We start from the raw sequence: 23,861 nt of genomic DNA, 5'->3' as shown, positions 1-23,861 counted from the left end.
ACTTGAAGCCGAACGTCATCCTATGTAACCACATTTTCTGATGGGCAGACCCCAGGTTGTGTGAGTGGACGACTGCACTTCATAACGCCTCAGTCTTAAGACAGAAACTCCCCAAGGTTGAGTTCGGAACCCCCCCCCCCCCGCCCCCCTGCTGGATTCCCCATACATGTATGATTGTGCGGCCACATTTAACACCAGTAACATTGTTAAGTTTGTTGTTGTGGTAAGTGTGGTCTTCAACAATGGTGGGAGAACCTACCAGAAGGACGTTGAGAACTCGGTAAGCTGAAGTTAAGAAAACAATATGCTCCTTAAAATCAGCAAGACAAAAGAGCTGATTGTGGATTTGAGGAGGAGACAGTTGAGGCCGTACAGCCCCCTCACAATCAAAGGGGCTGTCAGTTCAGAGATACTTAAGTCCATCCTACACCTGCACTGTTGAGAAACACTGCCCAAACCACCTGGTTTAGTAGCTGCAGAAGAAGGACGACACTGCCCTGTGCAGGGTGCTGTGTTCAGCTGAACCATTGGCTGTGTGCTCCCCACCTGCAGCACACCTACAGAAGATGGTGCAGAGGCAAATAAAGAAGATAATGAAAGATCCAATCCACCCCAACAACGGCCTGTTCTCTCTGCTGTGGTCAGGGAGGTCCTACCACAGCCTTCTCAGCTCTCACCTACCTCACGAACGCTGATGGAAACGGTCTCCACCTGCATATTTGCACTATAATGTTATCTTGCACTGTCTACTTGCTACAGGCCTTGTTCTGCATCAAATGTTTTCTTTTATTATTGTATCATTTTTTAAATCCAGTATTTATTGTTCGGCTATCAGTTTGTCAGATTCTGTGTGAATCTGTCCGATTTTCCGCAGAATGTAGCGGTTTGTCCATTAATCCATTTTCTGTACCTGCTTGTCCTATTCTGGGTTGTGGGGGTTCTCGAGCCTATGGAGGCTGCGGGCGCAAGGCCGGGAACCCCCCAGGACAGGGTGCCAGCCCATCGCAGGGCGCAGCTGTTTGTCAAATGACAATGAAGTGACCTGACTTGACTCGGGTCGTCCGTACGCGAAATGAGGACTCTGAACAGCTCCATACAGTCACCATGCTCTTTCAGCTATTTCTCTTTTCACATCCTTCTGACTTATACTGCCTTATATAAATACAGAAATTTATATTACGGCTTAATATTTTATTTTATTGTTTAATCTTATTTATTTTTTATTTTAATTTGATTTATTTTTATGTCATTTTTCTATTAGGCCTTTCATTTGTCAGAATCAGAAAACTTTTATTTTCCCAAAGGAAATTGTTTTGTGCGCAAATCCATGGAGTGGGTGGAAAAAGCATTTCATTACACACACAGTGTATGTTTGTGTATGTGACAAGTGTCTGGCATGATTGTGTGAGGTCAGAGTGCTCTCGTGATTCTGTGTGAGTGAAGTGCTAGTTTCAGGTAACCTGAATTGCCAGAGCTGGGGGGGGGGGGGCAGAGGAGTATTTTGGTGCATTAGGTTATATAACCGGAAAACTGAAAGCAAATGCTGTACAGGAAAATCATTCCCTGGAAGCACATGCTTCATGTGCGTAACCATCTTAAGCTTCATGGCAGTGATAATTAATATATCTGTAACTTGGACCGGGTTGGATTGTGATTAAAAATCCGCTCTGGTCTTTTGCTGAGGTAGGGGGGTTCCCACAACAAAACGTTGTTGACTGGGGGGGTCTCAGAGAGCCCACTGGGAAAATACTGGGTACCCCGGATAGCCAGTCCAGCCCAGGACCCGGATGTATTCACTGATCCAGGCATTGGAGTTCACGGCTTTTTGCAGAAGACTCCTGGTTCTTCTGAAGATGTGGTGCTTGAGCCTGGCTATCTCAGTCTACATGGCTGTTGTGTGCTGTCTTTAAGTCTTTAAGATGTTTCTATCAATGTCTGCACACTAAAAATGCTGAATTAATTTCAAGTTTCTGTTGGTTTTACTTATCAAGGCTGTGTGCCAGCGGTCCTGGTTTTGCATCCACATGTGCTGTCTGAGCCTGGTGATTTTACTCCTGAACATGCATTGTTTTGCTGAATGTATATCTCAGCCTGTGTTTAGTATACAGTACTGAACATGCTGTTTTTCACTCCTGAGCCTTTGCTTAAGCTGTGTTCAGTATGGAACCTTTGACTGAGAGTTTTTTTCTCTTCTTGGTGTTCATACCTGGACTGTCTGTCTGTCTGGGATGCCGCTGTAGACGGAGATTTGAGGCACAGCCTGCCTCCCAGCACTTGTACTGGTGGTACTGGTGGTGGCACTGGGGGTACTGGTGGTGGCGCTAGTGGTTCCTGTGCTGCTGCTGGCGCTGGAGGCTGGGGGTCCCTGTTCATTCTCCATGATGGCCTGGTTTGCCCCCCCCCCTTCCTCGGGAGGCACGAGACAACCTCTTGACAAGCTCTCCTCAACCTGGCGGAGAGAGAAGAGTGGCGAGTCAGCACTTTGCAAAATGCCATCTTACACAATTTCATCAAAACAAAGCATTTTTGCAAACAAATAGCTCTATTAATGAAAATGTTGTGACACCAAAATGAAACGTAGTCATTGTCATTTAAACCAAATGCTTATATTGGGAGAATGTCTGTTTGCGCTGAAGGTGTCCACAGACAGGCATCTCCAAAACTCTGAATTAATGTTGTTTCCCAGTTTCTTACTGACACTGGTTTTTCCTTTCAGCCAACTGGAAAATAGGTATGTCACGGACACCAGGTTCAGTATCGTAAGATTGCACATTGCAATGTGCAAAGACTGTAAATTGTTCAGAAACAAATATTTACTGAAAGGTCAATTTAATAAAATAGCACACTCAACAAGGATTTGAAGGACCCTATTGTATTTTATTGTATATTTTGGCGTTTTTAGTTTTTTGATTGTCGTGACAGATTTTTATAAAATTGAGTTTCCCGTTGTAGGGACCAAAAAAATGCAATACACAATGTCAAAATAACAAGTTTTTATCAAATTTTGTGGACAGGTGGTCCCCACAACATAATATATATACATAATACACACACACACACACAGACACACACACAAATAGTGTCATAGGGCAGAGGCAATATGGAGTCACCAAGTCACCTGAGAAGACCTTTGTATCAGGTGAGAGAACCAACTGGAACATGAGAAGATTATTCAATTGGAACGCAGTGACTTTTTAGAATTTTAACATATTATGCCAATTATTCTCCCAATAATATGATCAAAAAACAATGCTGTTACCTGACACTAACATTAACACACCAAATATGCAATTCACTCAACATCAAATAAGAGTTGGTCATGGTCAACAGATGTGCTCAACTGGGTAGTGTAATATTTTTCTACAGAAGTTTTAACCCTAATGTTGGTGACTATAGATCCCACAATTCTCTGGGTTTTCCCGGAACACAGCTCTTGCTGTTAGCGTTTTCTCTACACAGAACACCACACATTTATAAACAGCCCTCCCTGAATTACTATCCTGTTTCTCGAGCCTGCCTACTAATCATAAGAAGCCAAACTCAGGTTACGAAGAAACTGGCTGTCAGGAAACCCAAGACTGGTTTACCTGCGTTCAGAGGACCCACCCACCGCTGTACCCTACACATGACGGCCATTATGTGCAAGTGACTCTCATCTTTCATTAGCACCGGAGACGTCCTCAGTCTTTGGCAGAGGAAGGATCTGAGTCACCCGTGTCCCCCATGGCACAATTCAGCTGGTGTCCCCACCCCCTGGGTCATGTTCCTGCATGCGCACTTCGCCAAGGCTACCAGCGCATACCGTAGCTGTTGAGTGAGTGAGTGCTGCGCAAAGCTGGAAGATGTGTAGACTGAAGCAATCGTTCAAACAGGTATAAAAAAAAGTCCTGGATCACCCCGACCAAATGGGTATTCAGGTTCTGTGACCGTGACCTGACTCCATTACCTGCAATGGACTGAACACCCGGTAGGATTGCCATTGCCGTGCCCTAAAAAAAACAACTCTGCTGTGTCCACAGGCAAGCCTACCCAAACACTAACCCTAACACTAACATTAACACTAACACTAACATTAACCCTAACACTAACATGAACACTAACACTAACATTAACACTAACACTAACATGAACACTAACACTAACATTAACACTAACACTAACTAAACAACACTAACACTCTTATTCCTAGCTGCCCCCTCCCACCATCTTTCCTTCTGGCTTTTATCCACCTTATATTTGATCAGTTGTTTTTTTTATTATTTGACTATAACTGCTGCATTGTCTATCTTAAGATGCTGTTAATGCTCAGACTTTGTTATACGCTTGGGGCCAACTATGTTTGAAAAGATGGCGTCCAAAAATAACATTAGTCGAATTACTTCTGGAGTACGCTACTTTTTTTTTTTTCCCCTGACACTTATGTTCAACACATATTCTTCAAAAATCACAACATGCACAGCCTGGGAGAAGAGATTTGTTTAAATCCCTCAGGTAAACATAATTCTGAACATGAAAAACCAATCAAGATCCTATCTCTTTGCCAAAGGGTGACATCACTGTCATGGCAAATTGTAACACCCCCCCCCCCCCAACACCTACATTACTCTTGATCAGCTCATGGAAGAAAGTAAGAAGAAAAGCAGCTGAATAACTTTTAGTAAAATACCTCTCTATAATGATATATAATAAAAATTTTATCTAAATTTGCCTTGCAGTAACATGAACATGTGTTGTACTGCCTTGTGAAATTATAATCATTGTGTTATATTTATTTGTATGGCAAACCTGCCCAGTCTCCCATAAAGAGAGGAGGGTTTCTCACTGGGCCTGGAAGCTAAGCACAGGCCCTTGATTGATGAGGCTAAGGTCACCTAAGGTCATATGGCACGTTACACTAATGGTACGTGAGGTTAAGCTACAAGCCCAGCTACCTGACTGTCCAACACACAGTGACTGCAGGTCACTGACCTCACACCAGAGGTGGAAATTCCAGGTCCAGAAAGTAAAAATCCTGACCAAGGTTTTGTTTCAACCAACCAGTTGAGTACTTTGTGACTGTGACTCTTTATACTGAACTGGTTGGTTGAAAATAAATCTTGGCCTGGATTTTTACTTTCTGGACCTGGAATTTCCACCTTAGACTCATACTAATCCCTTAGGGATTACTGGTCTCACCAATGCTGAAGCTGTAGCTGGATTTTTATAGCAGGCAGGATGTCACACTTTAGTTGGCTCCAGAGATGAAGCTTTGCCAGTCTGCTAATGAAGCCTTTCAGAATTGGCTTGTATTCTGAAGCTCTCTCTGGGGCAGATGATTTCCTATTAGCGTGCATCAAACCAGCTTCTTTCCTGATATTTTTGGGAGTAAGTAGTTAGAAAACAAGTAGGCTCCAGGGACCAATCAGATCCAATCAGTATCACACGTGTTCCTTAAGAAAAAGACTAGAATGTTTCCATCTCATCCCCTTTGATCTGTGCAGAATAGATCGGGCCATTTCTAAACAAATCCGACCTGCCTTCTGTGGATACTTAACCAGTGCAACCAAATTCAATTTCTTGCAGCATAACTCATTCCAGACAGGAATAAATTAATATATATTTACATAAAATATCAATACAGTCAATATCTGGCCTATGACAGATTTGCATCTCAAGTGTTTATAAGACGATTTGGTCTCAGATCTTACACAGATGTTCTCCAAAGAAAACATTCCTCCATCCATCATCCATCCACCTATCTTTGAAACGTAAATGTAGGTCCAGTGAGCCTGGAGCGTGTCCCAGACAGCAGACTCACGAGGCCAATCATAAAGATCACATTCAACATTCAAATATTAAGGCCTTCATACAAACATAAACAGCTTTTTGCTTAGTGAGAATAATTTTGCGAGATGCACAAAAGTACTGCATTCAACAGGCAATAGCAAATTGTTTGCCCTGTATTTAACCCAATTCTAAATTGCAGAATAATATTTTGGGATAAAATGATAGTAATATTTCCATGACGTAATGGTGCTTTGAGAAACATTCAATGCTCTGGCAGGCCACCACAGAGCAGCAATTTCACCTAACAGAGTCACACAACCAGGTTAACCAAAATCATAACGTTTATCTGATTTTGGTCAGCAACTGCTTACAGAGTACTGATAAAACACTTAACACATTTCACATGTTTGGCAACATTTTTAAGATATGCTTAATGTCTGTCCCTGTGCTTGAATGCTGTGATGTCTGAAAATGTGCTTGTGACAATCTGGAAAAACACTAAAAAGACCTTTTTGGGTGATGTTGCAGGCAACGGCCTGGTATCTTGTTAATAATGCATCAAAAAGCATTTTGACACAAAATACAAAATACCCATTTTGTATCTATATAAACTACAGTATTTTGTATTTTAAAAATACAAAAATACATTTCACATACGTCTGTTCTATACCAGCTTTCACAAGCACACTGACTTAAATAGCCAAGTATGAGTTTTTTTTACTGTTTAATGAGACACAATACAAATGTGAAACCAACAAAAGATCAAATATCCTGAAGTGTCTTAAATATATCCCAACTTCTCATGTGACACTCAGATAATGGTACGTCATTCTAATGGTAAAGTAATAATAACAGATTCAGAAAGAGGCTTTTTTTGTAATTTATTTACGACAGATGCAAATAACTCAAAACAACAAAGTTATAAATGAAAAATGACAAACAAAATTTAAGGGCTTTACTCAAGAATATGAAAAAAACTTTAAACACAAATAGGCTTGAATGGAACTTGTGAGTCTTTTGGTTCAACACAAATCAACTATTGGCTCTAATGACCATTCATCAAAATGTATGGAAAAACTAAATTTCTTCCTTGTTTTTGCAGAAATGTTTTGCATACATGTCATCATCACGCATACATTATGGGCAAAGTATTTCTTATATTTTCAAAACACAAAAATACTGAAAGAAATGTATTTTTTATACAATGCAAATTATAAAGTACAATTTTGTATTAAAAAGACATATTTTAATCCCAGATGACAGATAACCCCTGAATAATCTCCCCAGGGAATACAATGGCTCCGCCCATTACCGAAAAGAAGGGTCTGATGCAGCCAATGAGCAGTCTCTCCGGAAGCCTGGATCATTCCTCAGTGAGCAGAAGCTGAGTTAAGCCAGTGGGAGGGGGCTGAAGGATGGGAGGCGGGGTTAGGGTATTTAGAAAGGGCTAAGGTGGAAATTTCAGATCCAGAAAGTAAAAATCCAGGCCAAAATTTTTATTCAATCAACCAGGTGAGTATAAAGAGTCACAGTCACAAAGTACTGAACCGGTTGGTTGAAACAAAACCTTGGTCTGGATTTATACTTTCTGGATCTGAAATTTCCACCTCTGAGAAAGGGCTACATGCTTAAAAATGGATGCGTGTTCAGCAAAAAGGAGACAAGAAAACCTGTTTCCAGTTATAGCAACTCGCTCCCGCAAAGAATAACGAAAACTAGCAGAGACAGGACCAGGCTTTAAAGAGGAGTAGGTCTCTGTGCTGAGAAGGAGCGAACAGGAAGTCATTAACGAGAGCATTCCTTCCAGTCCAGCTTACCGATGGTGTCAATGGCACAGCTACTTCCATAGAGAAAAACTGTCCTGTCTGCATTTTTCCCCACAAAAGTGTCAGTATTTGATGCAGACCATCACAGGTAAGTCTTTCCCCATCTTGCTTTTTATAGCTTTTCTTTTTAAAATGCAGGTAGAGTGATTTTAACATACCGTACATCAGACAGGTGAAAGGTTCACATATTGATCTGGTGCCTGCAAAGCTTTGCAGCAGGCAAAGAGAGCCGCGTGATCCAAGGACGGAACGGGTACGACGGGGAAGAGCGGAAACCAAAAGCAGCTGTTTGGGCGACGGCACAAGGCAGCACACAGTGGACAACGAAATATATTGGGGTCTGGGAGTCTGGTCTGGGGTTGACAGACAAAACAATATCAGTTTTATATTATCGGTAATGAGGAACATCTGAATGGAGGGGTCATCACCTGACCTGGGCTGTCCACACCCCCCGTGCTGTACTGACATTTCCTGAGGGCCTCCATCGGAACAAACATGCTATATATTTTCAAAATGACAAAAAGCCTTTAAATGCATGACTATACTTTTTTTGTATTCGATCGGCTACATTTTTGTATTAAGTACAGTATAGAAGAAGAAAAGATAATTTCCTTTACCTTTAATCCAATCATAAGATTTGACCTTGGTGACAGACGTGACACCTATGGTGGCCTTATCCGTCTTTAAGGTGATCTAAGCAGTGATGCATTATGGGAAACACAAAAGTAGTGTGACTGCACAGGGACGCCATGACCCAGCATACAAGTCTCCCAAACATCTTATTTCTGTCATGACCAGTCCAGTCCATTCCCCGGTATGACCAGCAGGGGTCACTTCTGGTGTTTGTGATCCCCAATCTTATGTGATAAACATTAACACCTGAATCATATCAGTTCCTCGTTAGTCTGGTATATACGCGCTTCCCAGACTTGTCTCCCCCAGTTGTGTCACTGTGCCCTGTCATCTCCCCAACTCCTTATATTATAAATAAGGTCCCCTTCATGGGGAGGTTTCCTCCATTGACGCTGCGTTCTGGAGTTCCTCCTACCTTCACTTGCCTTAGGATGCGACAATTTCCATCTATATTTCACTTTGCTATATTTTAAAGTTCTTTCTTCCACTCAGAAGTGGAAAACATCTGCTTATTTTATGAAAAATTCTCAAAAGTATGTGTGTGCGGTGAGAGCGATATCACTAATGCAATATAATTAAAAACAGTCGCATCTTAACTTTATATTCTCGTGCAAAAAAATGTGTAACACACCCAGAAAACCACAGCAGCCCAAGAGCTACAGGGGAAAAAAACAGGATTAGCATGCGTCACTCTACTGAGTGGGGGAAGAGCGGAAAAAATGAGACATGCTTCCTCAAAAAACGTGAACCAGCGTCATCTGGGCATACACGGCATCGGCGGGAAATGGCACTGAGGTTCGGGAAACAGTGCACTTGCAAGGAGATTGGGATTAAATAGTGGCAATGACCCCCTGCTACATCTGTGACAAAGCATGGCATTTTTGGGGTAATGAGTTTGACTTGAGTGTTTGCCCGGAAGCATCTCAAATTGGCCTGCAAAGAGGCTTCATAACTTTAATTACAGCCTCTTAAAAGGCCAACAGATGCCACCACACATGGTTGGCACGCATTCCTCTTGACTGCGGGGGCACGTTGTATTGGGAAGATGGGCAGTTGCACAATCCGAAATGAAAACGATATTGCTTTCCAGGTGAGTGAGTGTATAAACGCGAAACTGAGAAGCACTGTGTCAACAAAGGCCCTAAATCAATCAGTGTTATTCCTCTTCTACTTGGATTTTCTTCTCACTCGTACATCTACACGGTGGTTTGCTTCCTGCAGCTTCTAACTGGAAAAGGTAACTGTCACTTGATTGTCATTCGAAAAGGCAATTTCTTTGAAGATTAATGGAATTCTGGGTCTCCTGGCCTTCGCACGGCATTGGGGTGACTTCACAATAGTGTCTCGCTTTGCATTTTTTTACTTTTATCTGGGGACTTCATTAACTTCATTTAATGACTTCATTTTTTCCCCCTGTAGTACTGCGGGGCCCTAGATCTCAGCGCAAGGCATTAAATAAATAAATAATGTTGTGCTGAGAGAGAGAAAAAAAAAGACAGACGCGGGTATTTCAGAGTTAATTTAGAAGGAAAAACTCACACATTTTCCAGTATTTTCCATGGCATCGAAAAAGCAGGAATCTCTGTTTTTGAGCATGCCGTATTACAAAATAATTCAAACGCTGGTCAGGAAGTGAAACGCATTTTCAGCAAATGATTAACAAGCGAGGAGGAGAAGGTCTTCACAGGAACAGTATAATCTATAGTCAAACAGCCGCAACACAATGTCAAGCCCCTTGATTGCCCCACCCCCTCCTTGATTGGCTGTATGACAGGGACTCCCCCTGGGGACATTGTTCTCTTTGTCAGAAGCACATCTGCCCATAAAGCACAGAGTACGACCACCGGCCATTCCATGAGTCATGAATATTGGGCTCTCACAACCACCCCAACAAATATGCGTTATGTCAACTGATACCCAAGAAGTCCTCAGAAGAAATGATGTTTTTTTATTCCCGTGCCCAGACTTGCACATGCTGTCAGGTTTCGCTGCCTGACACAAAAAGGATGCATTCCTTATTTCGCAAACCCATGCTGCACCACATAACGCATCACACTACAACCCCCCCCCCCCCCCCCCCACCCGCATCACGCTCCCTTTGACCATGTGACCTCAAGGCCGATATCCACGCTCACCCTCGGTACAGGTGACTTCCGGAGAATGCTCGGCCTGCTACGCAGCAGCCCAGAAGCTGTTTATCCACATGCGGAGTATTCCCACGTCTGCTCCACAGGCTTCCAGGAGGGAGCCTCTCCATGGTTCCAGTTCAATACTTCATTATTGAAAATGGGATGTCTGGAAGGGTGGATATCCAGTGGCTATATACATGGTAATAAAATATTAATTATCTGAGGAACAGGAGATGAAATCCAGGAAAACCGTACAGCTACCGGAAACAGAACTTAGGAGAAGGACATCATGCAGATCACCTGACCAGAAAACTGTCCACAAGGACTGTCCTTTTACAGAAATGCTGTACCAAGGTGACTTTACTTATTTTAGTTATTGTCATTTTTTTGTATTCATTACGAGCAGGCATTTTTAAATGTCTATCTCATTATTGACTGCTCTGCATTTGAGGGACAGAAATGGAAATCAGGCCCTTCTTTGCATGTAAAAGGAGATTTTACAGAATAAATATTCAATTTAGAGCCAGTTACTCTTATAAGGAATGGAATGTGGGGAGGGATTAAATGCGACGTTCTCCCAAGAGAATGACCTGCATGGTAAATTCTGAGGAAAACATTTTCAGGGGCAAGTTATGAACATTAAAAAGGAACAAAAATTTGGTTTGTCTGACACAATGCCAAGTATTAATGATTGTGCATTCTGTTGGGTATCATGGAAAGTAATTTTAACCAAAGATGCAAATTTGACTTTTTCTTACTGACCCAGGGAAAAAGATCAAAATATCAAAGAAATGAGGCAGAGGCAGATACAAAAAAATTGCAAAGTCAACAAAAAAATCTGTCAACTGTTGGAAAATACACAGTGTGGCAACAGAAAATATTTTTTATTCATCATATTATTAGGCATTTCATCTTCTATTGTATATTACCATTTGCTGATTTGTTTAAGCAAGAACTTTTTTTGTTAATATTTCTGTGCACTCCACACTGATGTGTTTCTCCAGAGTTTAGTCTGTATCATTTACAAATAAAGCATAAAATCTGAGCAGGGCAGGGAAATAGAGAGAGGCCAGGTGTCCTATGGCAAAGGATTGCGATCATCTATGTCATGGGAGGCTACCATAGAAATACGATAGAATTTGTTTATTTATAAGATGCTCTGAATGGGTTCTGGAGCAGAAGAGTCCAAGGAGACATTTAGTTCATTAAGGACAGAAATGCCTGCAAGCCCAGAACTGCATCAAAACAGATAATTTCAGCTTGGGAGGAAAACCCAAGAGGCTAAATATGAGCAGACTACATTACTGCATCATAGCCAGCCTCCCCTTCCTCCACACAGGCTCTCTACTGGATTAAGCAGAATGTGAAATAAGCAAATAATTTAAGTCACATTTGCATTGACGTCAGGAAAAAAAAAACTGAATTTGTGTGCAGCAGTGAAACAGGCTAAATGTGACCTGCCAGCTGTGGAAGGCAGGGAGGCTCAGAGGAAGAATATCAGCCTTGTTGCGAAAAACACGGGGTGGCCGTAGCTTGTGCCTGCAAAATCAAAGAGCCAGATCTTCTCTGATAGAGCCGGCGACATCACTGAAAGGGTGTACTTGGAGACAAGGGAGGGGGCGGAGCCTGCACTAACAACAGAGACCGAACAGCATCGTGGGTAATCGGAATTCACCACTGTAATGGAGAATTAATCAGAGGAAAATGGCAGAGCTTCTGAACAAAGGCACTTATCTCTCAGACTTTAATGGCCGCCCTCATTGCTATTCTGAGTAGCTGAGTGTAATAAATAATTTTCAACCTGTCTCCTGGCTTGATATTGTATTGATTTGGGTCAGGCGAGCATGAAGCGCATTGATTGTAATCTACACATTAGCATATAGATGAGGTGCTTCCAGTGGTAGAGAAGAGAGTCGCGTGTTCCAGAGGAAGACAAGATGGGATGGGGGGGGGAGGGTAGAGGCGGGGAAATAGATGCAGGTGAAGCTGTGGCATGCATCTGCATCATTCTCTTAGCGCAGGGGAAGCAGAGAGGAGTTTCTATGACAGGTGAGACAAAAAGCAGAGCAAGGAAGCACAGGACCCAGCTTCAGCTGCAATCCCGTGCTTGTGCCGGGCCATGTGACCTGGCTGTCCGTCTGTGTGTGTTACGCAGCACGCGATAGCGCCCGTGTTTGGAAATTTTCCGAGGATGATCTACAACTGTCTCGTTCTCTTGACATAAACAGCCTGTGAGATGCTGCACATGTTATATAGTTCTGAGACATTTGCAAAACAATTCATTAGAGAAAGACGGTGTAATAGGGACATTTAAAACAAAAGAAATCATTATACGACTGGGTTTGCGAAACAGATTTGAATAGATATGGTTTTTGTAAACTGTTGACGAGAATGATGGTAAATTATTCAGTGTTGGAGAGATTACGTTCACGTCATATTCCGGCAATGTTTTATTCCTGTTAATGGTAACATACACCAGGGCAGTATAGTTGTGTAAAATAGGAAAGATGTCAAAAATGGCTCCGGATTAACCCCAGTGGTGTCTTGTCACACTACATGTGTGATGCTGTCACTAGAATGACATTCTGTCATTTAGAGAAGCAAAAATATCCCACTCACTTAATGGCTCAGAAGTGAAAGAACAGGCAGGTTATCTCGTGCTGGCTTCTTAAGTTACACAGAAAGGCTTTAATCGATATGTCTGAGCAAGGGGGGAAGTCTGTTTCAAAACAGCGGGTGAACTCTCAAGACCTCTCATGTCTCAAGACCCCCCCCCCCCCCAAAAAAGGAGATAGCATCAGTTTTGCAAGAAATGCATGAACATACAAGAGAATTATTCCAGCTTGTCCAAGAACACGTGTATCTGAGGGCTCTGCGTTAGGCAGGATCCTCAGTTCATAACTGGTGAGCGAGATTACCCACAATGCAACATGCGGTTAGGAAGCCTTTGTGGATGCTCGGATGAATACTCAGCCTATTGTGATACATTCCTGTTGTGTAACAATAAAACTTCAGTTTAAAGGGATATAAAAATATAGATTGACATCTTTGTTAGCCGTAGATTTACTTACAAACCTATCTGAATGATCACATCCTGGAAAATACTCTCCTGAATTCTGAAACAGTCTGACAGGGTTCTACCTAAGAATATAAAGGTGACATACATTTTCCAAAAACCTTTATGAGAGCCGTTTCATATTATGGCATTTTAGTAGATTTCCCCCAAAAACATTCTGCCGCTGTCATGCTACTCCTCAGTTAATGAAATGGATGGCACATACTGGCAGTTTTAACAATTTCAGCTCTCACCTGGTCTGTGAACTTCCACAGTGTTGGGTGGCAAACGATCTACAGCAGTAATCCCCGGTAAATCTGTTCCATTAGGGGGACTGTGTGTGTCTCATTGTGCCAAGACGGAAAAAAAAAAACCTTTCCTCTGATCTGGTGTCCATCCGCTTTTTGGATGTAATTGAGCCGCCTGACAGTGGTCTAATAGACTTGTCTGGAGCGGTCCAGTGGGCCAGCACAAAGAGGATCATGCAGGGCTTCGGGGGATATCTGGCTACCATCCAGGACTATTCCTTCTCCTGTGGCGTTTCCCCGCCCCGAGAGTGCCAGTGGGAGTGGGACGCACGCCTGCCACAATAATGCCCCCCCCAGTCCCGCCCCCTCTCCTCCCTTCCCCCACCCACACATGCTCGCATACACAAACGGCTACCTCTCACAGGAGACACCCCAAGTTAGCATGAAAAAGCAAACAGATAAGGAATAGCTGTGGTCACCCCCCCCCCCCCCCCCTAGTTCCACAGGATCCTGCTGTTTTGAACTTCCCTGAACTTCCACAGATCTGGCTACAGGGCCGCCCATTTGAATTTGCCGTTTTTACCAGTTTATTGAACGTTCTTACACTGACGTCGCCTTTCTGGCAACTGGAAGACCCCCTGTTCTAGTTGCCAGAATAACCTGAACATCTTTTCTCCAGTTTGGTCTGAAGTTCTGTCACATTAGGGTGAATAAAACCCACAGAATGGGCCCCTCTAATCTGGACCAGCATAGAAACAGGGCAATGACCAAGTACAGAAACAGTTGTTGAAATGCAAATAAATGGACATAAGTCAGTCTCAAAGCAGCTACATAGTCTCAGAAATCTATGGCTGCATTTCAAACACATTTCTCCTATTATAAATTTTGGTCAAGTGCCAAGCAAAGACCAAGACACATTGAGTCCTGAACAGCGTGAGCTGGATGGAAGACAGATGTTGGACAGATTGCATTGTACACTCTGAACTTTGGGTGCTCAAAAAACAGGCTTCCTGTGGATTCTGACCTGCATGCGACCAGCAGATACACGTGTTCATGGCTATGCTGCCATCGTTACTTCAGAGCAGTTCCAAACAGCCCATCTCTGTAGTCTGGTCCTGCCTGCTTTGAGGTAGCTAACATGCATGAACCACTAGATCCCATTTCATCCTCATAGCTCTTATATCCTAATAGACTCTTGGCCAGCTAGATTTAAATTGAAATATGGATAAAAAGTAGGTTATTCTGGTAACACTTTACTTAAAGCAGTCATTATATTGCATTATACATACCTTCATAATGCACAATAACGCATTCTTAAAGTATTATAAGCATGGCTATAACTATTTATAAAAGGCATAATACATTGTAGCCATGTTTATTATGCATTATGAATGCTCTATGAAGCTCTCATCCGCAATGCACTATAAATACCTACATAATGCAGTACAAAGCATTCTTAATTCTTATACCAACCATTATAATGCATTCTGAAGGTTTCTATAGTGGAGAGTATATTTACAATCGTGTTTATAATACTTTATGAATGCTTCATAATGCATTATGAAGGTATGCATAATGCATTTATATGACTGCTTTAAGTAAACCATTATTCTTTCTAACTTGGTATTTTGGCATACCTAAAAGCCTCAGCTGCAGTCTCAGCTCCATGATAAGCTGGTAACAGTGATGGCCCAAAAGCATTTCATTTCAGTTTTCTGGGCTTCTGCCTAATTAGGCTGCCCAGGATCAACACTTGAAGTTGCATGTCAATACTTGCATAGAGGGCTGGGTTTCTCATTCCAGCTTCTGGGCCCTTTCTGCCTAACAGCAGGCAACATGAAGAATGGGAACATGGAGTCTTAGGAAGACAAGAGGGAAAAGACTAAAGAGAGGATATATGTAAGTCAGACAGCAGCACCCCTGAAGGTATTTGGAATTTCCTTCGGGATCAATAAAGTACTACTACTACTATTGGCCCTGAGATTAATCTCCTTCCTCTCCTTCCTCTGTGTTCCCCTAAACCCCTGGGTAGGCACCTCAACTGGAGCTACATCTAGTGGATGCAGCTCGACCAGCAATGGGTAGGAGATGGGAATCGGAAGAAGAGGGTAGGACGTTTCGGAGGTGGTTAGAAATGGAACCCACAAGAATAATGCTCTGCAGCCATGATCCTCCATAGCTCTTGTGCCACAAACATCATCCATTCACTGGTTTCCTGTAGCTTTCAGGATTGATTTCTTGAGTTCTTTTGTTAATTTTTCAATGTTTACAAGGTCTTGCTCTGCCTTACCTCAGTGAAATGATTGTAAAGTATGTCGCAGACAGATCTCTCAGATCATCCGACAGTAATCTACTGGTTATTCCTAAAACGCAGCTGAGGAGGGAGGGGTCAGCTTTTAGCCACGGTCCCAAACTCTGTAACTCCCTCCCAGGAAACCTGAGAGCTACTGAATGCCTTAGTATTTTCAAAAACCAGGCTAAAACACATCTTTCCACATTGCGCTTAATAAGCTATGATAATCAGTTATTTCATTTGTTTCACGCACGTATTTTATTTCTTTTGTGCTGATTTTGATTTCTTGTGTTTTCTTCTAGTGTCTTTCCTCTTTTAAAATGTCTGAAAAGCATATTGTAAACCTTATAGCTAAAAGTGCTATATAAATAAAGATTGATTGGATTATTGGTCCAGAATACGATGCCCAGAATCCCAAGCGGTGCGACTCAGCACAGTTCCTTAATTCAGTCCGCAGCACCATACATTTTCTGCTTTTCACAGGTCGAATCAAATAGCCTTGGCCACCTTACACGGTGTCAGGTTCTGTTTGTAGTAAATCAATGGGGGTTTTTTTGTACACGGAACCTTTTACTCCACACACAGCACTAACCCAGAAATCCCTGCTTATGTGCAGCATTTTTCGGTTCTTTGTAACTCAAGTGGCACTCAGCCTAGGGAGTTATTATGCAGATGTAGCACTAAAGTGGGATTACAGGGTTTGATTTAATCTCTAAATGCTACAATTACAAGCCCCCCCCCCCCCCCGACACACTCACAAGAGGCCCAGAGTTTAACCTTACACAAGATCTGATTCCATGATTCCTTTCCTGTTACCCATGTCTGTCTGACGCTTCTCCCCACAAAGCAACTGACCTCTGCTCCTTTGACCTCATCCTGATGGACATTGCTTTCCTCCAAATTACGGTGTTACAAAGGTACAAAGGCTGAAGGTCCAGCTGAGAGCTCTTCAATCTTAGCCCATGGAACCGCAAGCCCTTGGTTCATCAAGACTGAGATCTGTTGTTGATTTCAAGCTGCTAGCGCTGTATCGACAGTAGCTTTTTAATTCTTTTCAATTTTGATCCTGTGGGGAGTTACTGAATTCTTATAAGCCCGAATGGCAGGAGGAAAAAACAATGTTGTTCCAAAGGATGCAATCTTCTGCGAGATGCAGTTCTGATTGTCTCTGATAAGGCCTCAGAAAGTGTTACCACAGCATCTCCACCATCTCCAGCCCCACAGAATGAAATCTCTGCCACATACCTTCACACGTCATTATCACAACATACTCACGTCACAGCACAGAAGATTCAGCCCTGACCATGAGTCCAGAGATTAAAATCAGCCTATGGAAGTCGCCACCACAGTCACAGCACAGCTAGCATTACTACAGCACTTTGTCAGCAAATAAACACAGAAAAATACATTTGTAATGGTTCTTGCAATGGTTATGGACATTTTTAGTTGTTCCTCAGGAAACCCAGTGCCTATATGGATGAATAGGCGTGATTCACACACTGGTCTGATGCGCTGTCTTGCAAGAAATGTCAATTCTGCCAAAGCCTGAATCGAAACGGCATGACTGTACTCCAAGCTAGATCTGCGGAAAGTTCATGCAGCCGGAAAACGTCACAACTCCCACTCAACACAGGATGGAGCGTGGCACGGACAAGACGGGTACCCTCTGTGGGAGGGTATAGATTAAAACAGTCCCCCCCACCCAAAGAAACTGGGCAGCCCCTCTGAATTTGCATGAAGATGACTAGGGATCTCCATGACAGAAAGTCACTGGCCACCAGGGGTTAGTTATGAACACATCTCCACCTTCTCCTAGATCTCGACCTTCTTGCCATTGCTTTTACAGTATGGAAAAATGCTTCAACCTTGCCATAACGAAGTCGAGTACTTGACAGCAAGACAATTTTGCCATATTACGAACGGCTAAAGGGTCTCTGATTTTTCTCTAAACACCAAGCAGCAGTTGAAGTACCCAATATTGATTTCAAAAATGACATTTTACGGCTTCAGTCAGCTTCATTCAGCTCTGGATAGTGAAGCGCCGCATCCCGGCTAGACAGGAAAAGCACGCCTTGTGCAAACATGAAAAAAGACAAAGCACGCTTTGACCCTAAAAGACCCACACTTCAGGACCGTGTTTGCACCCCAGAAAGGAATTAGGGGCTGGATGCCCCCACCCTAACACGACCACACACACATTTTTGATTGACTCCCTCTGTGACCCCAGGGGCAGGGGTGAGCCTCTTCCGTTCTTAGTGGGTCTCTCACACCAGGAAAGACAAGTGCAGCAGAACAAAACTCTTGCCATTGTCTTGCCATCGGCCGGGTCGGATCCCACTGTGGTCAGGTAAGGGTTAACAGCAGGGTAAACATCAACAAATGTATGATGTAGCATCCAGTTTAGACAGTTTCTTTTAAGAATTTATTAAAGAAATTGGTACTGGAGCCCCAGATTGGATGCTCTTTCCAGAGCAAAAGAGATATGAAAATTGAAAGCTAAGCTAATTTGATACTTAAGGACTATTGGCAGATGACTATATGAATCTGTCTCTCCATTTTTCTTTCTGCCTCTCGTGAGCAAGAGGCCCCAGGAAGTATAAAGTTACAAAAGGCATAAAACGGACTCCTTTGGGCCGAGGGTTAGCGAGATGGGGGGGTGGGGTGGGGGGGTGTATAGCTCTGCTGGCATTCTACAATGCCTCGTACCGGTCAACCACCCTGTTTCAGGATCTGTTCTCAGAGACAAGCAGGAAGGGAAGATTTTTGGGAGAGCATTATATCTGTTTCATGCTCTCTGATCTCATCGGAGTTTGTGGAGGCGCCTGTGGGGGGGGAGGGGGGGGGGAAGTCTGTCTCTGATGAGCACATTAAGTATGCTCAGCACTCATACCTAGGGGAGTGAGGTTCCTGGTTGTGGGAGTAAAGTCTGAAGCTTCCTCCTTGAAGACACCCCCCCCCCCCCATAAAGTCCTTCCCCTGTAGGTCTCCTAGGGTAACGCATCCCCCAGAGTGAACGGCATGCACTCTCGCTAACAGAAGAATTTCTGCATTGGCTGAAGTTCACTGGCTTGCAAATGAATTAAGGCACCAGGCAAGCAAACACAACCCCCCCCCACCCCCCCGTCCCCCATCGCTCCGGCTCCTCACCTCCCGCTGCCTCCCCACCACCCTTTGAGAGTTTGGAAATATGTCCCGTGTGCTCCCAGGGGGTCATTCAGGGGTGTCTCATGTGTGCCATATGACTGGGGCAGGGGTGGAGGGGGGGGTCTCGATTTGGTCAGGCAGATGCTGAAGGTTTATAGAGCTCCAGAGCACATCCAGGCTAACACGCTCGCATATACACACACACAGAGACGCATACAAACACAGGCAGACGTGCAGCAACAAGACTACACAGGCCAGAGACCTAATGCCCCCTTTACAAAGACACAATTCTCAATTCCCTACCTTTCGCCTAGGCCTTGTCTATCTCCTTGGTTTCGGTTTCTTGCGCCTTTCCTGTTATCCTACACCATTTCTGAGGCTCGTTATATCCGACAGTCTCAGAATAGACCAAGCGGAGAGGAGGTGTGGAAGAGAGAGGGAAAAAAACAGAGCATTAGCATTCCAAAATGGAACATGTGACTTTCTCCAGCCAATAGAGAGAGAGATTGCGTCTCCGGCACTCCCCTTCCCCCTCCAAACTCTCCTCCCCCTTCATAGTCTCCTGTCAGGTCAGTAGTACAGAAGGCCTGTCGTTGTCTCCATGGCAACACTGAGGGATTTAACCCTTGCTTGGCATTTTATGACATCTGCCTTGAAACTGGAACGTTGCCCTCCAGTGAGGGAGATGGGAACAAAAAAAAAGAGGAAAAAGCAGATCAGGGAAAGACACGGCAGGGGTCAGAATTATTCATAGGAGAAAATAATTAAAAACCCAGATGCGAAAAACGATCCGCTCATGGTCAAAAAATATGCTTGTCAGAAATGGCTGCTGCAGAACAGGAAAGGAAAGATATGGCAGAATGACAACCTTAATTGTCACAAGCACGGGTCATTAGCTTCACTTGTACTGAGGGGGGAAGCCTTGTCGCTATTCATGGATGGGGGGGTCTGTAGCTCGGGAGGGCCGCCATTATTATTGTAGTCACAAAGGATGGTGCCAGGCTGCGGCGTGCCAATTCAGCACCACATCCCGCCTTGGCCCCATGCTGGGTGCCTCTTCAGGTGAGTCTTTACGCCTCAGCGGAGCGACGTGGGGCTTGAGATATAAGACAATGCGTGAAAGTCGAGCTCTGCCACTCATCCGAATCGCCCTGCGACCGGAGGGAGGCCATCCCATGTGCAAAAAATGGATTAAACATGATCGACTGCATCTGTCGGTTATTGTACTTTTGTTAAAAGGTGTCCGGGATGCCACACTTGAGACAAAGTAGGAGGAATGGAAGTGAGGGACATGCCATCGTGAAAGGGTTAAGTTCACTATAGTGTGCTATTATTGCATCATCTACACAGCTTACACTGATCACAGAGCATAAAAATGGTGAGTGTTTTGCTCAACACCTCATATATTCATCTGATGTGAATATGACCTTTTTCTCAGAACCCATGCTATGTTACTATAACTGCTATTATGATCAGGAACAACAGCTAATTAAACTGAATGTATCGCCCATAGGAACATGTGTGCTTATTAATATCTGTCATTCCCAGTTGCTAGGTGACCATCATTAGGGAGACAAATTATAACAATGCATTCCAGACTGCATATCTGATCCTGATGGGGATGGAGAGCGAAGGGAGGGGGTTACTTAAAAATATATGCAAATTTATTCAAATTGCGTGGTATGGAGGCTTATTAATGTGAGGCAGGGACGGTGGTGTTCTGCGCCTGGTGCCTGCCTACTCTCTGATTCATTAGGAGACCATGCCGCTGTGGACCGGACTGGACCAGGCTGGGCTGGGGTTAACCCTGAATCTCAAGCATTTGCTCAGCGTCATTTAGCCCTTTGATCGCAAAACCATGCCGGCTATCGCTCGTTTCATGCACAGATTAAAATGGACGCTATACTTGTATAACTGTAAACAGGTACGCAAGTACGCTTTCACCTTTACAAATGATATACACGGCAATCGATTGTTGTAACAGCGCAAATGCGTATGTATTCTATGTGCATTTGCGTTGCTATGACAAGAAATTACTGTGCATTTTTACCTTTATACCGCAGATGAAGTACAAATTAACATATAAAAGTTAAAATGCACAATAAGATAAGTACTGTGGATTGACAGTGTAACGCTGTTAAAGTTGAACGCGTACTTCTTTACCATTTATATATGTATCCCTGAATATAAACAAAGAAAAAAAGAGTATTTAAAAGCAGCCCAACAATAATTGATTACATTAAAGCATGTTTATGCTGAGCACAGGGTTTATGCATAATTTGCATATTTAATTTGCATATTGTTTCTTATCACGGCTACAAGCCAGTGGCCCTTGCCCAGACAGGAACCTGCTATATGTGATCTTTCATAGCAGCACGGCGGCCCAAATCGATCCTGATCATCAGTCAAATGGAGACATGAGTCTGAGAGCACTTGAAGCATTGAGGAGTTGATTAAGCAGTCCACATAGTAGGATGAAACTGGGCTTTTAAAATCAGCTCAGGTAACGGGCTGGTCATGGTTTTGAATATCAGGAGGAGATAAGTGCTGAAAGTGGGCTACCAGGTGGCACAGTCTGGGGGGAAAAGAGCGATGCTTGACCCAGAAAAGCTCGAGAAACCATTCCCAGGTGGCTGCTTCTGAAGTCAACTTACCCAGAATTCCATTTTGCCCAATGAGGTGAAATACACACATGGGCTGGTGAAGAGCTTTAGATCACTAAAGTCAAATGCCGCCCATAGAAGTCAAGGTAGTGCACCATTCAGAAGTGAATTGAGAGTGGCTCTGGAATTCCAATTCAGTTTGTGAATTTGAACTGAATTGCAGAACTGCAATTCAAATTTGAATTTAAGGAAGTAGCATTAAAATGGAATTGAATTCAAATATAGTCACATACCTAGCATGAATGCAGCTTTTAACACTACAGCTTAATATTTCAATATGAATGACATATGTTTCTATACATGGCATATACTGTATCATCTTTGTAAAACTGTGTGTTATTCACAATGAAAGAATGCGCCTGTAGAATAAGTAACTGTCATTTTGTGTACCATGGCCAGCTGTGTCTCCCGCCAAATCGCAGTTCTGGCTATAATGATATAAGTGCCCAACCAAGCATCCCAAACTCTATTGCAACATGGAAAGTCAAACTCACTTGTGGCCAAAGCTTCACATGATGTCACAGATCAGCCATAACATTAAAACCACCTGCCTAATATTATGTAGGTCCTCCTCGTGCCACCAAAACAGCTCTGACCCGCTGAGGCATGGACTCCACAAGACCTCTGAAGGTGTCCTGTGGTATCTGGCACCAAGACATTAGCAACAGATTCTTTAAGTCCTGTAAGTTGCAAGGTGGGACCTACATGGATCAGACTTGTTTGCCTAAGACATTCCACAGATGCTTGATTGGATTGAGATCTGAGGAATTTGGAGGCCAAAGTTAACACCTTGAGCTCTTTTTTAAGTTCCACAATCTATTCCTGAACAATTTTCGTAATGTGGCAGGATCCATTATTTAGCTGAAAGAGGCCACCGCCATCGGGGAATACCATTGCAATGAAGGGGTGTACTTGGTCTGCAACAATGTCTAGGTAGGTGGTACATGCCAAAGTAACGTCCACGTGAATGCTAGGACCCAAGGTTTCCCAGCAGAACAGAAATCACACTGCCTCCACTGGCTTGTCTTTTCTATCCCGTCTATCATAGCCAGCATTAACTATTTCAGCAATTTGTGCTACAGTAGCTGTCCTGTGGGATCAGACCAGACAGGTTAGCCTTCATTCTCTATGTGTATCAATGAGCCTTGGCCACCCATGACCCCATTGCAAGTTCACCGGTTGCTCTTCCTTGGACCACTTTGGGTAGACATTTGACTCTTGATTACAGTCGTACACCATGCTATCCATGGACACTAAAAAGCTACTGCAGATTCTTTGAAAATGCGAATACACCTAAACAATTACATCCATCCATCCATCCATCATCTGCCGCTTGTCCGGGGTTCGGGTCGCGGGGGCAGCAGCTTCAGGAGAGGCACCCAGACCTTCCTCTCCCCAGCTACCTCTACCACATATACAATTACATATAAAGAAAAAATATATAAGTATATAAATATATGCCTATGGAAAAGGACTTAGAGGGCTGACAGAAACCAAATGTACTGTATATTGATAGAAGTTATGCATAATTTTTCTCTTACAATCATGCAAATATAAAGTACACTTTATCCACTTGTATATAGGCTATACTATACATATTCAGTATATATGCCTACCATAGAGAAAGTAAATATATAATTCTTTATATTTTGCTAGATTAAATGATATGTGTTATGTGATTGCATTGAATTTCTCTGAACTGAAATGAATTAATTACTCTTCTTGTCATTCCAATTCATTCATTCCAATTCAACATCCTGCGCCGTGCGGCCAATTCAATTCAAAGTCCAGTTCGTGAATGGAATGGGGCACAATTCATAAATTCTGCACATCCCTGATGGAAATGTACCGGCGTTCCTTGGAGAGAGAGCACAGGCTGTCTGGATAAGGAGTCATGAATGGAGATTCAGAGACACTGTGCTGTTTTGGGCATAGCACTCTGAAGAGGACCTTGTGTAAAAAAAAATAATGCTGTTGAAGAAGCAGAAAAATGCACCCTGCCTGACTGCCCACGTCAGATGATTCACCATGACTGTGACGTGTCTTTGGGTATCTGTTTGAGCCCTGCTCCACTCAAGGTCTCATGGAACCGATATTAGACACT

General features: G+C 43.3%; 1 protein-coding gene across 2 annotated transcripts in view; it reads right to left on the bottom strand.

The window, feature by feature from the left end:
• Positions 1-19,549, bottom strand: part of phc2b (polyhomeotic homolog 2b (Drosophila)) — a 45,873-nt gene extending 26,324 nt beyond the window's left edge. For both annotated transcript variants that reach the window (XM_023827518.2, XM_023827519.2), the window contains exons 1-2: positions 19,398-19,549; positions 2,207-2,449 (exon numbers count right to left, since the gene is read on the bottom strand). In XM_023827518.2, coding sequence (XP_023683286.2) covers positions 2,207-2,380 — 174 coding nt within the window. In that variant the 5' untranslated portion in view covers positions 2,381-2,449; positions 19,398-19,549. The remainder of the gene's footprint in view (positions 1-2,206; positions 2,450-19,397) is intronic.
• Between the last annotated feature and the right edge of the window lie 4,312 nt (positions 19,550-23,861).

This window comes from Paramormyrops kingsleyae, chromosome 8 (assembly GCF_048594095.1).
Source record: "Paramormyrops kingsleyae isolate MSU_618 chromosome 8, PKINGS_0.4, whole genome shotgun sequence".
NCBI classification, from domain to species: domain Eukaryota; kingdom Metazoa; phylum Chordata; class Actinopteri; order Osteoglossiformes; family Mormyridae; genus Paramormyrops; species Paramormyrops kingsleyae.
The sequence above is the reverse complement of the archived record's forward strand: the minus strand, read 5'-3'. Positions and strand labels throughout refer to the sequence as shown.